Source organism: Pteropus alecto, unplaced genomic scaffold (genome assembly GCF_000325575.1).
Source record: "Pteropus alecto unplaced genomic scaffold, ASM32557v1 scaffold11, whole genome shotgun sequence".
NCBI lineage: Eukaryota > Metazoa > Chordata > Mammalia > Chiroptera > Pteropodidae > Pteropus > Pteropus alecto.
This window is the reverse complement of record NW_006431956.1, coordinates 15509044-15521289: the sequence shown is the minus strand read 5'-3', so window position 1 is coordinate 15521289 and position 12246 is coordinate 15509044. Positions and strand designations below refer to the sequence as shown.

General features: G+C 43.4%; 1 protein-coding gene across 2 annotated transcripts in view; it reads right to left on the bottom strand.

Annotated features, from left to right (window-relative positions):
• Positions 1–12121, bottom strand: part of PDSS1 (decaprenyl diphosphate synthase subunit 1) — a 38525-nt gene extending 26404 nt beyond the window's left edge. Inside the window, exons 1-4 of one of the 2 annotated variants that reach the window (XM_006907020.2) lie at positions 11954–12121; positions 7183–7247; positions 6560–6680; positions 3820–3950 (exon numbers count right to left, since the gene is read on the bottom strand). In XM_006907020.2, the coding sequence (XP_006907082.1) occupies positions 3820–3950; positions 6560–6680; positions 7183–7247 (317 nt within the window). In that variant the 5' untranslated portion in view covers positions 11954–12121. Of the gene's footprint in view, positions 1–3819; positions 3953–6559; positions 6681–7182; positions 7248–11953 lie in introns of those variants that run through there. The other variant, XM_025043464.1, reaches the window with a different exon arrangement.
• Between the last annotated feature and the right edge of the window lie 125 nt (positions 12122–12246).

Genomic DNA, 12246 nt, shown 5'->3' with positions numbered 1-12246 from the left:
CACGCGGCATATCAAATGCCCTACGGCCCTCCTGCTCTCACTGAGGTTCTCCTTATGCTCGGGTTTGACCTCACCAATGAAATGGAAGACCATCTGGTGATCCAAATCTCCTCCACCTCAGCAGGTGTGCCTTCTTACAGACTTTCCTTCAAGATCCATTTTACTAAGTATGGACATGTCAAAAGTGCCACCTCCTAGGTTAAGGACAAAACATTTCTTTTGACACCAACTTTCCTGCCTATCCTGTAAACAGCTGCAGCAGTAGCTGGCTCAGTGATGTGGAACACACGGAAACCAGGATGGTTCTAGGAATCATTCAAGAGAGCTGGTGCTGCAATGACTGTTTTGTTACAGGCTTTTGTAAGTCTCTTTGTCCTTACGAGAACCATAAAAGTTAACTCCTCTGAAGATAAGGTTTTTATCACGCTTGGATTCTTGACTTATTATCCAATGTGAAAACTGCATTTTATAATCTGTATCATCTAACTGAATGTCTGGCTCTGTAAACTGAATGAGTGAGATTCAATACCCTTTGATTATTTGCATAATCGAGATCAACGGATCTGTACGCAATATCTCTTGAGAAGCCCTGTTAACCTGGCCAGTGGCAATATCTGTGCTGGAAGAGAGCCATGCACGGACAGATGGTGCCAAGGTCAATAAGAGTCAATCCCTTCAATGAGGTTGCTGAGCGAGATAAGTCTGGATTATTTGAGAAAGATTAGACACTCTCTCTGTGTTGTACTCAATGAGTAGAGAAATTTTATAGACATCTATTGACTCTAAGGCTTCGTTTTGATCCAGATTCTTTGATAAAGTCAGCCCTGACCTACTCAATGTGGGCTAGTTTGGGTTTTGCTGAACTCAAGAAGTTGTAGGTGGGGTTCTTGGGAAGCAGACTGAGGCTGAAAGTATAGGATGTCCCATGAGGAGTGCCCTTGGGATCAATGCCTGATGGGGGCAGAGGAGGAAACAGGCCTGAGCAGCAGGAGAAGTATCCACAACAGAGGTCTCCCCACAGCTGCAGGCCCCCCCTGGTGCGCTGTGGAACAAGAATGGCCCTTCACTCAAGTCCCTAGACGCAGGCTGGCGCGAGAGGGGCACGGCCTCAGGTGAGAGGAATTTCTGCCACTGAGGCCATCTTTTGAGGGACTGAGAACCAAAGGCTCTCTACCAACAATGCCTGGCACAGCAGCTGGGACAAAGGGTCCTTCATTGAAGGAGGATCTGAGCATGGGTCTCAGAATCCACAACTCTGTTTTCTGGACCTTTCAAGTCTGAGTCATCAAGTCTGAATGTTGTGTGTGTTCCTACCTCACTCACCCAGGTGGGGCTTAAACTTTTGGGGGCCATAACTTTTGGGGGCTTAAACTTTTGTGGGGCTTAAACTTTTGGGGGCCATATTACCCTTCAAGAATATATTATAAGCTATGTATACTCTTCTCCAGAAAAATGCAAATATGCAAAGAGCACACAATTCTAATGGGCCCATGGACCCCATAACTCTCATGAACCTTAGGTTAAGAAGTCCCAGGAAAATGATCTAACAGGGAACATTTAATGGACAACTGAAAAAGAAAAATCAAAAAAGCAGTTTCTCCTCTCTAGTTCCTCAGGGATCGGATCTACTGTTTTCTGCAACCCCCTCAGCATTACTGTCCACCTATTAAACACACATCTCACAAGCACGAAGACGGCGTCTGATAGAAGCCCTTAAACTTTGATCGTCAAGTGATAAAGCGGACCTCTCTCAATTCTGCCATCACTGACAAGCGAGCAGATGAAGGACTGGAATGGGTTCTGGTGGAACGGGCCAGAAACAGAGGCTGTGTGTGGTCCTACTCCTGAATCCTGAGCTACCTTTGTTCCACATTGCTCTCAGTCTTTCTCAGCAAGCAAAGTTGCACGTTGCCCAGCTCTCCAGAAGCTCTCCCTGCAGCCCCACTTCTTGCCTCAAGTGGCATGGAACCAACAGCTCCATGATATTTAACCCATGGAAAGTCTAATCCTAAAGGGACCTCAGGAAGGATCCTTATTCTTAGGAAGGGGCTTGGCGAGTAATGCGGCTGGGACACTAGGCCACCTAAATGCACGCCACGATGATGACTCATAGCCCAAAACCAGACACCACCTCTGCTCTGCGCCCTTAGTAGGCCCTCCTCTCCACTGATGGGGAAAATGACAATGCAGCTGAAACATCCCTGAGAGAGCAGACTCGAACTTACTATCTGAACTAGCAACGCCTTTTCCGTGGTACACTCTCCCATGCTTTCTGCAACCAACAGTTTATACGGTTTCAGAAAAGCAAATTAGAAAAACTTTCACCTATGAGGGTAACAGCTGAGTTAGAGCAGTACAGAATACTCTTTTCATGTTAACTGTGAGGATAACGAACTGTATTATGTCTTAAGCTGAGAAATTAAAAATATAAACACGCATTCTCCCTAGATTAGTGGTTCTCAACCAGGGATCATTTCACTCTACTGGGGACACTTGGCAATGTTTGGAGACTTTTTGGGTTGTCATCGACTGGGGGCTAGGGGCGCTGCCCACATCTAGTGGGTAGAGGCCAGGGACGCCGCTTTATCCTACGACGCACATAACAACACTACTCACCACAAAGAATGATGTAGCCCCAAACGTCTACAGTGCCAATGCTGAGAAACCTGCTCTAGACCACGTGAGGTGGACCTCAACTTCAGTTCGGAGGGCACATTTCTGCTGCTCTGCCTTCTGAGTGAAGTGAAAGTGAGCCTGGTGACGGTTAAAAGGTCACTGCCAGAGACTGCACTGCTTGTTTGAACTATATACTAGGAGCTCTTCCAAGTCTCAGATAAGTGGGAGGCACCCTGAGGCCGGTGTGGCGTGCTGGGGCCATAGGGAGGGGCCCGGCAGCAGGGTGCCAAAGGCTGCGGTGGGCAAAAGTGAGCAATGTCTGACGCTCCCTCTTGCAGCATCCTTAAATTTAGTGCCGAGAAACCTTAGGCATTCCTTAAGGTATTATCTACTGGGAAAAGGTAGTAGAATACAAATGTTCAACAACAGGGAAATGGATAAGTTCATTACGGTCCACTGGACCGTCCAGCACTGGGCTACATGATGTAAAAATAACAACTATGAAGACACTCCAGCTCCATGGTAAAGACTTTAAAAAACAATGGTAAGGAAACAAAGCAGAACACAAAATTATTTACATAGTGTATGACTGAATACAAGAGAGGAAGGGAAGAGGGAATGACGAAGGTGTCATGGGTACATCTGCGTTCCTTTTCAAGATTTCCTTTACTAGTAAACGTTGCAGTTTGAATACTTTAAAACTGCACATATATCCAAAACTCAAAAGTTGAGGACCCACCCACGAGATGCCTTCCTTGAAGGTTTCCCTTTGGCACGGTTCTGGAAGTCACAGGAATGAGGGCACTGAAGGGGGTGCGGTGCCCACGACCATGGCACAGCCTCTCCACTTCATAACCATCAACCTTTGGTCCGACTGGCCCATGTGGGTAATGATTACGTGTAGCACGCCCCCTGGCAGTCTTTACTTCTGAATGAGAAAACTGAACGTGGCTTTTAGACTTCTTTCTAAAATGCTTATTTGCAGCTGGAGTTGTTCTTCCATGGACATGAAAAAGGCTTTGGAAAAGGAAGGTGCGCAGACCAGAGACCAGAGTGATCTCAGAGACTCAAAGTCAGACTCTACTCATCATAAAGTTAATTCTTAGGTACATGCTACTCATTAAACAGAAAACTAAATGGTAACCTTGGGAACGAAGAGCTGCTGAATATATACCTAGAGGGGAGTGATAGTAAATGACTCACCGGGAGTTGTTATAATGGATATTACATGCTCGGGCCATTAGCACCACGATAATTGGTCGAAAGGCTTTCCCTTTTCCATCAAAGTAGTATTCAGACATTTCCTTAAGTTCTGTCGTAGATATGAATAGTTCCTGAAATGAAGTTTCTCTGTGTTAACATGGCATCATAATTGCACAGACAGTCAACAGGATTTCTTTTACAAATCTTGGATGTGATTTCAGGGCATTCATTTTAATTGAGAAACTCAACACTCAGGTGGAAAAGGTTCCAACATGGTAAAGTCACAAATCTGGGCCACAAGCAATGCCTGGCTTGGTCCCAAGGGGCATAGGTGCGAGAGTGGAAGAGGAGGAAAGCGCTAGGTGGCCCAAGGACACCGGGCCAATGACAGCTGGATAGAGGAAGGAGCAGGGGCTGGTTAGTAGCTTGGAAGACAGAGGGGAGAGGACAAAGATGGGAAGTGTAGGAGCTGGCAGCTGTCGGGAGGCTATGAAGTGGGAGGTCGCAGGGGGCGTTCTGGGTAGGGAGGCAAAGCTGCGTATCAGGGACGAGAATGAAAAATAGTGGCTGGGGAGAAGCAGCAGGGGTAAGTCTGGCTCAGCCTTCATTTAGCAAAAGACCCATCAAAGGTCCACAGAGGAAGTGTAAGATGCGGTTTGCCTGATTGCGAGGAGCTTTCCAATGAGCTAGGGAGACAAAATTGTTTTAAAAAAGAAAAAGCTAGTGAATAATACAGAGGTAACCTAAACAAATGCTATACATTTAGTACATTAAAAGTTCAAAGAAGGGAGAGAAAAGTGTTGGCTGGGAAAACCAAACATTTCACAGAGGAGGTAAGCTTTGACCTGGGCTTAGCAAATAAGTAGGGCTTTGATTTGTGAAGAGGGGAAAGAGGCTTCCAGGTGATGCGCATGTGTTTGTTTTATCTGCAGCTTGAAGACTTGCTGGAATGAATCAGGGCTTATCTCCGCAAGGCAGTAGAAGCTAAGAATGGACCCCAGAGGGCCCCAGAACACCAGACAGTGGCCTAGTCATTAACTCACTAAATTGTTGACTCAATGTCAAGCTGGTAATAAAAGCAGAGGTTACAAAGATGAACAAGATAGGCCCACCCCTACAAGGAGCTCAAAGTCTAGGTGGGGAGAAGTAATAATACAATAACGGCAATAAAACACAATGGTGTGACAAGGTGCTGTCCCTGAGGCTAGTGCAGCTTCCCTGGGATCACACAGGAGGCACCTTGGCTCAGGCTGAACTAGGGAGGAAGAGACCAAGGCTGAGGGCAACAGAAATGGGGGTGGTCTGACCTAAGGCAGTGGGAATGAACGCAGACTAGGGGGTGTGGAGGGGGAAAGAGAGAGATGAGTGGAGGCTCCTTCTGGGGTTCCTGGGTGGTACTGTCAAAGAATGGGAAATAGAGAAGAAAAGACAACTAGTAGGAGAAAGCAGAGATTCAGACACATTAAGTTTGAAATAGTCATGGACGCTCCACTGAGCAGTTAGATGTATGGGAATAGGAGCGACCATTCAATCTGGAATAGATATATTACTTGGTGGTTGTAAGTATGGAAATGGGTAAACTGGGGACATAAAGAGAGGAGGGACTGACAGAACCCCAGGCAATGGCAAAATTAAGGGGGTGGGTGCAGGGCATAGAGAGGAACCCAGGAAGCAGACTGAATGAAGGACGGCCCAAGAATCGGGAGAACCCGGACGTGCAGAAGCCAGGGGAAGAGTTTCACGCAGTGGGCGTGGTCGACAGTGCCCACTATTCTTAAAAGTCAAGGACGATAAAACCCATAAAATGTCTAATGGATTTACCAGAAGGAAGCTACCGGGACCCTGGGCAAAGGCCGTTTCAGAGAAGAGGCTGGAAAGGAAGGCACGGTGCCATGGCGGAGTCAATGTGAAGGGGCGAAACAGAGACAGAGCTGGAGCCTGCTGTGCCTGTGATGGAGGGGGAGGGGTGGGACATCCGGTCAAGGGACGGTCCTTTACTTAAAAGGGACAGGAAAGAGACATTGCAGAAAAAGGAGAACAGGCCGTCGCGGGAGCAGCTCCCAAGATGCTGGGATGGGGCTTAACTAGAGGAAAGGGACTATTCTGGAGAGGAAGACATTTACTTCATGGAGGCGGAGGGACGGGAGGCAGGTGGGCTTGCACATGGGCCCGGAGCAGGCGTCGAGGAAGTTCCACCTTCGTGGCCTCTACGTGATTTATCAAATAGGAAGTGGTGTTGCTATGAAAATGGCAGAGCTGCGCGGGGGCTCGAGGAGGAAAGTGGGGATCCTCAAACCGGGAAGGAAGCTGACGAGGGGCATTTGAGAACCCCCGTGAGGTTAGGAGCCAAGGCAACTTTTTGGGGGGAAAGCGTTTCATGAAGAAACCCTATCGGGGCAGTCTGGCACTGATATTCCGAATTAGATAAGACAGCAGCAGGAAGCACGGAAGGCTTCAGTGTTTCAGCAGTCATGTCGTAGGTGATGGGCGTGGAGAGGAAATGTTAGGTAACTCGCTGGACAGGGAGGGGCAGTTTTTCAACTCTGCAAGAACCTGTTTCTGGAAGGTAACATGTATTGAGTCCTCCATATTGCCCCACAGTTGTTGCTCAAGAGACCTCTGAAACTCGACGTTCGTGAATCAGGTTTGCAAAGGCACTGTACATATCTGAAACCCGCACTGTGTGTTCATAATTCTAAAAGCCCAACATTACTTCACGGCATCATCGAAACTACCTTACCTTTCTGATGTCCTCATACAAACCTTTCAAGTCTCTCCTACCAAGTTTAAAAGGATCGGTGTACTTCTCGCCGCTTCGTGTTTTACTACAACAGCACGTGGCGGATGTCGCGTGATAGAGCCTGGGACGAGCACAGAAGCCCACAGTGTAAGTTTGAGCACTGTTTATTAAGTGAGATGATTTCGTTAAGTAGAAATTATACACACATATGCATAAACAGAAATGTAGCAGAGTCGGATGATGGAAAATTTAAGCCCAGATACTTGCTGGAAATTAAGCATGAACCTAAAAAGGTCATTGTAATTTAGAAAAAGACACAGAATTCTGTTCTTGCTAAACAATAGTATTTAGTGTTATAAATAAACGTTGATTATTTTTATAACTAGGACCTTGAGAACCCATGAAATCAAAGAAAGACTAAGTCATGTTCACTGTGTTCTGAGTTGAGTTTAAATTTTACTATAGTCCATTTTTTGAAAAGGCAGAGATTACACAGAGCAGATATTGCAGCACTTATGTAAACAACATATTCAATTTGTTGCACTAGCTCACCACAGTTTAGAATAGAAATTTACTGGCAATATGGCTGATTTTAGTAGTTGCAATATGGATTATAAACTTACCGTGATATAGTATACATATTTGGAAAGGCAGCCGTTAAACTCTTCACAAGATTAAAATATGACATCTATAAAAGAATTAAGAAACTGGTAAAAAGTCATGAAAAACTTGTTTATGACACTAGATAAATAAAATCTTCCATAATTCATACTTTTAGTTGTATATTCATAGGTAGATTGCAAACTTTAGAAAAATGATAAAACATCTATAATCTATCTCTTCCTCCAAAGAGAGCTACAGTTTCCATAGTCATAGCTATCTTTCCAGATCTGAAAAGTAATTTTAAAACAATTTCCTTCCATTTAACTAAGATTGGTGGGAGAATAGTAAAGATTCGTGTTACTTACATTATTTTAAATTCTAACAATGGTATAAAACAAAGAATAATCAAGATTCCAAAAGCATCAGCCCAGATGGTAAAAAGGAAAAGGATTTCAGTGTTAAGGAGGAAATTTACATTTACACAAACACTACCTATTTTAAGGTATTATTTCTGAATATACTTCGAAATGGTACTTCTTGATAAGTAATGTTAAAGAACAAACAAGCTCAGCAGCACGTTTTGATAAATATTAACTTTAATCAGTGATCAAGAACAAAACTTCTAAAAGATTCAGAGGTGGTGATGACAAATATTAGCTCCCACAATTACTGAGCACTATTATGGGCCAGGAATTGTGACAGGAACTGTGGACCCAAAGACATAGACAGCCAATCCTGAAGAATTCAGGGACACAGACATTTCAAAGATTACTAATCTAATGTGGTAAGGGCTCTCATAGAGTATTTGAAGAAAGCATTTTGACAGAAAAGGATGAATTTACCACAGGAAAAATAAAACTAATCCACTCTATTAGTAATCAAGTCTTATAGTGTGCTTTTACACTATTTGACTCTTACAACTACTTGCTTTGTATACAGCTGGGGAATTTGAAGTTCAGAAAAGTCAAGTCTGAAAAACTGACACACAGATGCTCCTAGACTTACGGTGGGGTTATGTCCTGATAAACCCATCGTAAGTTATAAATATCGTAAGTCAAAAAGGTGTTAAATACACCTAAGTTACCAAACATCATAGCTTAGACTCGCCGGTTTCTACTGAATGCGTATGGCTATTACACCGTCATAAAATTGAAAAATCTTAAGTTGAAGCTTCCTAAGTCAGGGACCATCTCTACAGAGATTTATAATACTGTAGAGTCATGTGCTGCATTACATTTTGCTCAATGATGGACCCATAAGATTATAATGGAGCTGAAAAATTCCTATTACCTAGTGAGGTCGTGGCCTTCAAAACATCGTAGGGCAACGCATTACTCACGCGTTTGTGGTGATGCTGGTGTACACAAACGTGAGCTGCCAGTCATATAAAAGTATAGCACATATGATTGCAGTAGTAGGCCATACCTTCTAGGTTTGCGTAAGTGTACTCTGATCGAGTTTTGCAGGACAAAATTGCCTACTGATGCATTTCTCAGGACATATTCCTGTCGTTAAGTGGTGTATGTGTGTATATGGAAGGTGAGCAGAGTTTACCGCCCCAGAATATGCCTCTCTGGGATGTGGATTATTTTAAGATGGTTATTTTAAAGAAACAAAAGATTCAGGAAGAATCTCTGAACTTCCCCTAACTCTGTAAAAGAATTTAGACAGAGGACCTACTCCAGGAAGGCAACTATCATCATAGATAACTAGAGTTTAATATGAACTAGGTGTGATAGACAGGGAGGAACCTAGCAAATCCCTTTGATAAAAGTCCTCTGTGTTTCACTGTTAAAGAGAGCCCAGCAAACATTTGCTTATCCATTGCTGTATGAATTGCCTTCCTTTCTTTTGAAGTCTCAAACAACTACTCGCAAACTCCCCCACACCCGGCCTTTTTCTCATTAGGTCTTTGGGTCCCATATTCTTATAGAACTCCCATATGTACATATGTAATCAAACTTGGTTATTTTCTCCTATTAATGTTTTGTCATTTTAGTTGAATAGCCAGAAGAAGAGGAAAAATATCAAAAGAAAAAGTACTTACAGGACTGTGTACATTATGTGATCCCACTAGATATTCACTTACACTCATACACACAAATAGACAGAGGATAGGGTTTGGAAGCATATAAACCAGGCTATTAAAAATAGTTATTTGGAAGTAATTAGGATTGTGAGAGTTCTTTTAATTCCTTTTTTTGTTTATATTTTCTGATTTTTTTTTTTCTCTAGTGAACACATATTGCTTTATATATATTAAAAGGACAATTAAGTTTGACTTTGCCGGGCAGGCAGTAGCCAAGGAAGATGGTCTGAATTCTATTCTTCTCACTATACCATTACATATTCATTAAACCAATAACATTTATGAAGTCCCATGGAATTACAATATCCCAAGAAAACAAAGTTATAATCTTCTTTTGATTTTACCATTATATGACACTTAACCTACTTTTGTCAGTCTTCATTAATTCACATGAATTCAGTATTTTAATACTTATTCACTCTGAGACCTAACCCCTAACTTGGGGTGAGGAGTTAAAATTATACAGCTAATATAGAGTGCTGTTAACTACCAGGCAGCATCACAATTGTTAAAAGCATTCTTAAGTCTTTGGAATGGATCTTGTTCAAATTTGGTTGTGCTACCTTGTGGCATCTCTCTGATACTATCTACTGGAGAGATTCTGAGATTTGAGCATTTGTAAAGCTCTTAGCTCAGAGCTTAATACACTGTATATATCTAATATTGTATCTATTCAATCAAACTATTTCCTGCTTTAGGAGTACCTTAAGGCAGCGATCCCCAACCTTGTTGGCACCAGGGACCGGTGCTCCTATGAGAATCTAATGCCCGACAATCTCAAGTGGAGCTGAGGTGGTGATGGTAGTGCTGGGGAGCAGCTGCAAATACAGATGAAGCTTTGCTTGCTCTTGCACTGCTCACCTCCTGCCGTGCCCGGTTCCTAACAGGCCGCAGACAGGTACTGGTCTATGGGGCCCGGGGGTTGGGTATTGTGTTCCAAAGTGAAGTTAGAGACATTCAGAAGAGCATTACAGTAATCCCTCCTACTCTTATGTGTTGCAGCCATTCTTAAGTAAAGTAAGGTTACTTGAACACAATTACTGCAATACTGCGATAGTCTGATAACCAAGAGCTACTCAGTGACTAATGGGTGGGTAGCAAATATAGCATGAATACACTGCACAGAGGGATGATTCACATCCCAGATGGGCCAAAGGAGGATTGCATCAGATTTCATTACATTGCATTAAATTGCATGCTCAGAAGAGCATGCAATTTAAAACTTATGATAAATTGTTTATTTCTGGAATTTTCCATTTAATATTTTCGGACCACGGTTGACTGTGGATAACTGAAACTGGAAAGCAAAACCGTGGATAAGAGGGGATTACTGTAAAGTATTTAAAGGGAGTTGCGAAACTAGAGCTGTCACTTGGTGTGCCAATACCGGCAGTAGCAAAAATGAATTGTCCAATTCTGGTTTTGTTCCCTACCCTTTCATCACATATTCTCTGCCTTCCATGAATTTACTTTTTTAAAAAGAAAATGCTGAGTAAGAATCAAAGACACATTGATAAGTGATTAGGCCTGATCAAATGAGCACTGATTTTTCTGTCCTACTACAAGACTTGTTAATACTACCAATGGAGAAGTCGAGAGAATGTACAGGAATCAGAGCTGTGTCAGAAAGCCATAGGTAGCTTTATTACTGTTGCTCTTTGTCTGCAAAGATTATCAGACCCCAAAAGACTTGAACTTACTAAAACACACAAGCCTGAGGCAGACACCAAAAGGCTAATTAACTTGCAGTGAATAATACCACGGACGGACACGCAAATCAGAAATGTATGGCACTGGCATTTTCAGTGCGGTCCCTCTTTGTGGTCGTTAAGGCATATCCTCTCAGGACAGCACCCTTTCCGTAGCTGAGAAAGTTGCTTGGGGGCATGGAATCAAAAAAAGGAGCATCAAAGAAAAGAAGTATCCAGGGCCATCATTTCCCCAAATGATGTCCTCATCTGGTACTAGAAATATTTGCAGTCTGGCTAGGATAGTACTAAAATGGATCCCAGTAAAACCCTGAGGCTCTCTTTTCCCATATTCTCTCTTTTCTGCTTAGTGAAACTTTAGTCAGTCTACTAGCTCAGCTGCTATTCTCGCTCCAAATGTCCATTTTGGATAAGTTATGGTATGTAGCCACTTTGCTACAAAGTAGATATTTATAAATACTACATATCTCATATGGGTAAATGGTGTTTGATGAGTATATGGGAATATGAAGTGAACCAAATCTGATGAAAACAGGAGGCCTAAATTCAAATAAACTTATTTTGAAAATGAGCTTTGTAGATGAGAATTGAACACAATTAGTATATGACTGGAGAGTCTCTTAAAAGGCCAGCAAGTCCATAGATTTTGTATAGTTAGCTAAACAGTATGGCACGGTGAGAATTACTCGCTACAAAGTGCAGAAAGGACTCACAGAACCATAGAAACACGTCAATTTACCCGGGTAAACTGACAGAAAAGGGAGAAAAATGAGATTGGGTGCAAAGGCAGCAGAGGAGAGCGTCAAGAAGCCATGGTTAGTTACTACTAAGATTCTGGCTATACTTCAAGAAGTCATAGATCAAATTATAGCTGATTTCAAGGTTTCTCTACTTGACATCCTCAAGCCTCTTCTCCTTCCAGTGCCCTTCCGCCCCGCCCAGGTATGCTCTGCCCCCCAAGCAACTACTGGACTGAAATCAAATCCACCCTACATCCTCCACGAGGCCTTTTCCGTCTATTCCGAGGCCACCGGGGAGGTCACCTGGCTCCTCCGAATCGCTGAGCACCTTTGGCTCTAAAATCCCAGTTAAGACCTGTCTTCCAGAAGCCCCGGCCGTAAATCCAAAGGCAATAGCTGCAAACAGTCTCCGGTCTTGACTTTATCCGTACCCCAAGAAACAATCTGACCACTACTCCTGTGCTTCCCCGGGTCCCCAGCAGCCCTTAGCAGTCCCTAGCCGGGCACCCCTACTTCAGGCAGACGCCCGGAGCCCGCCCCCGGCGT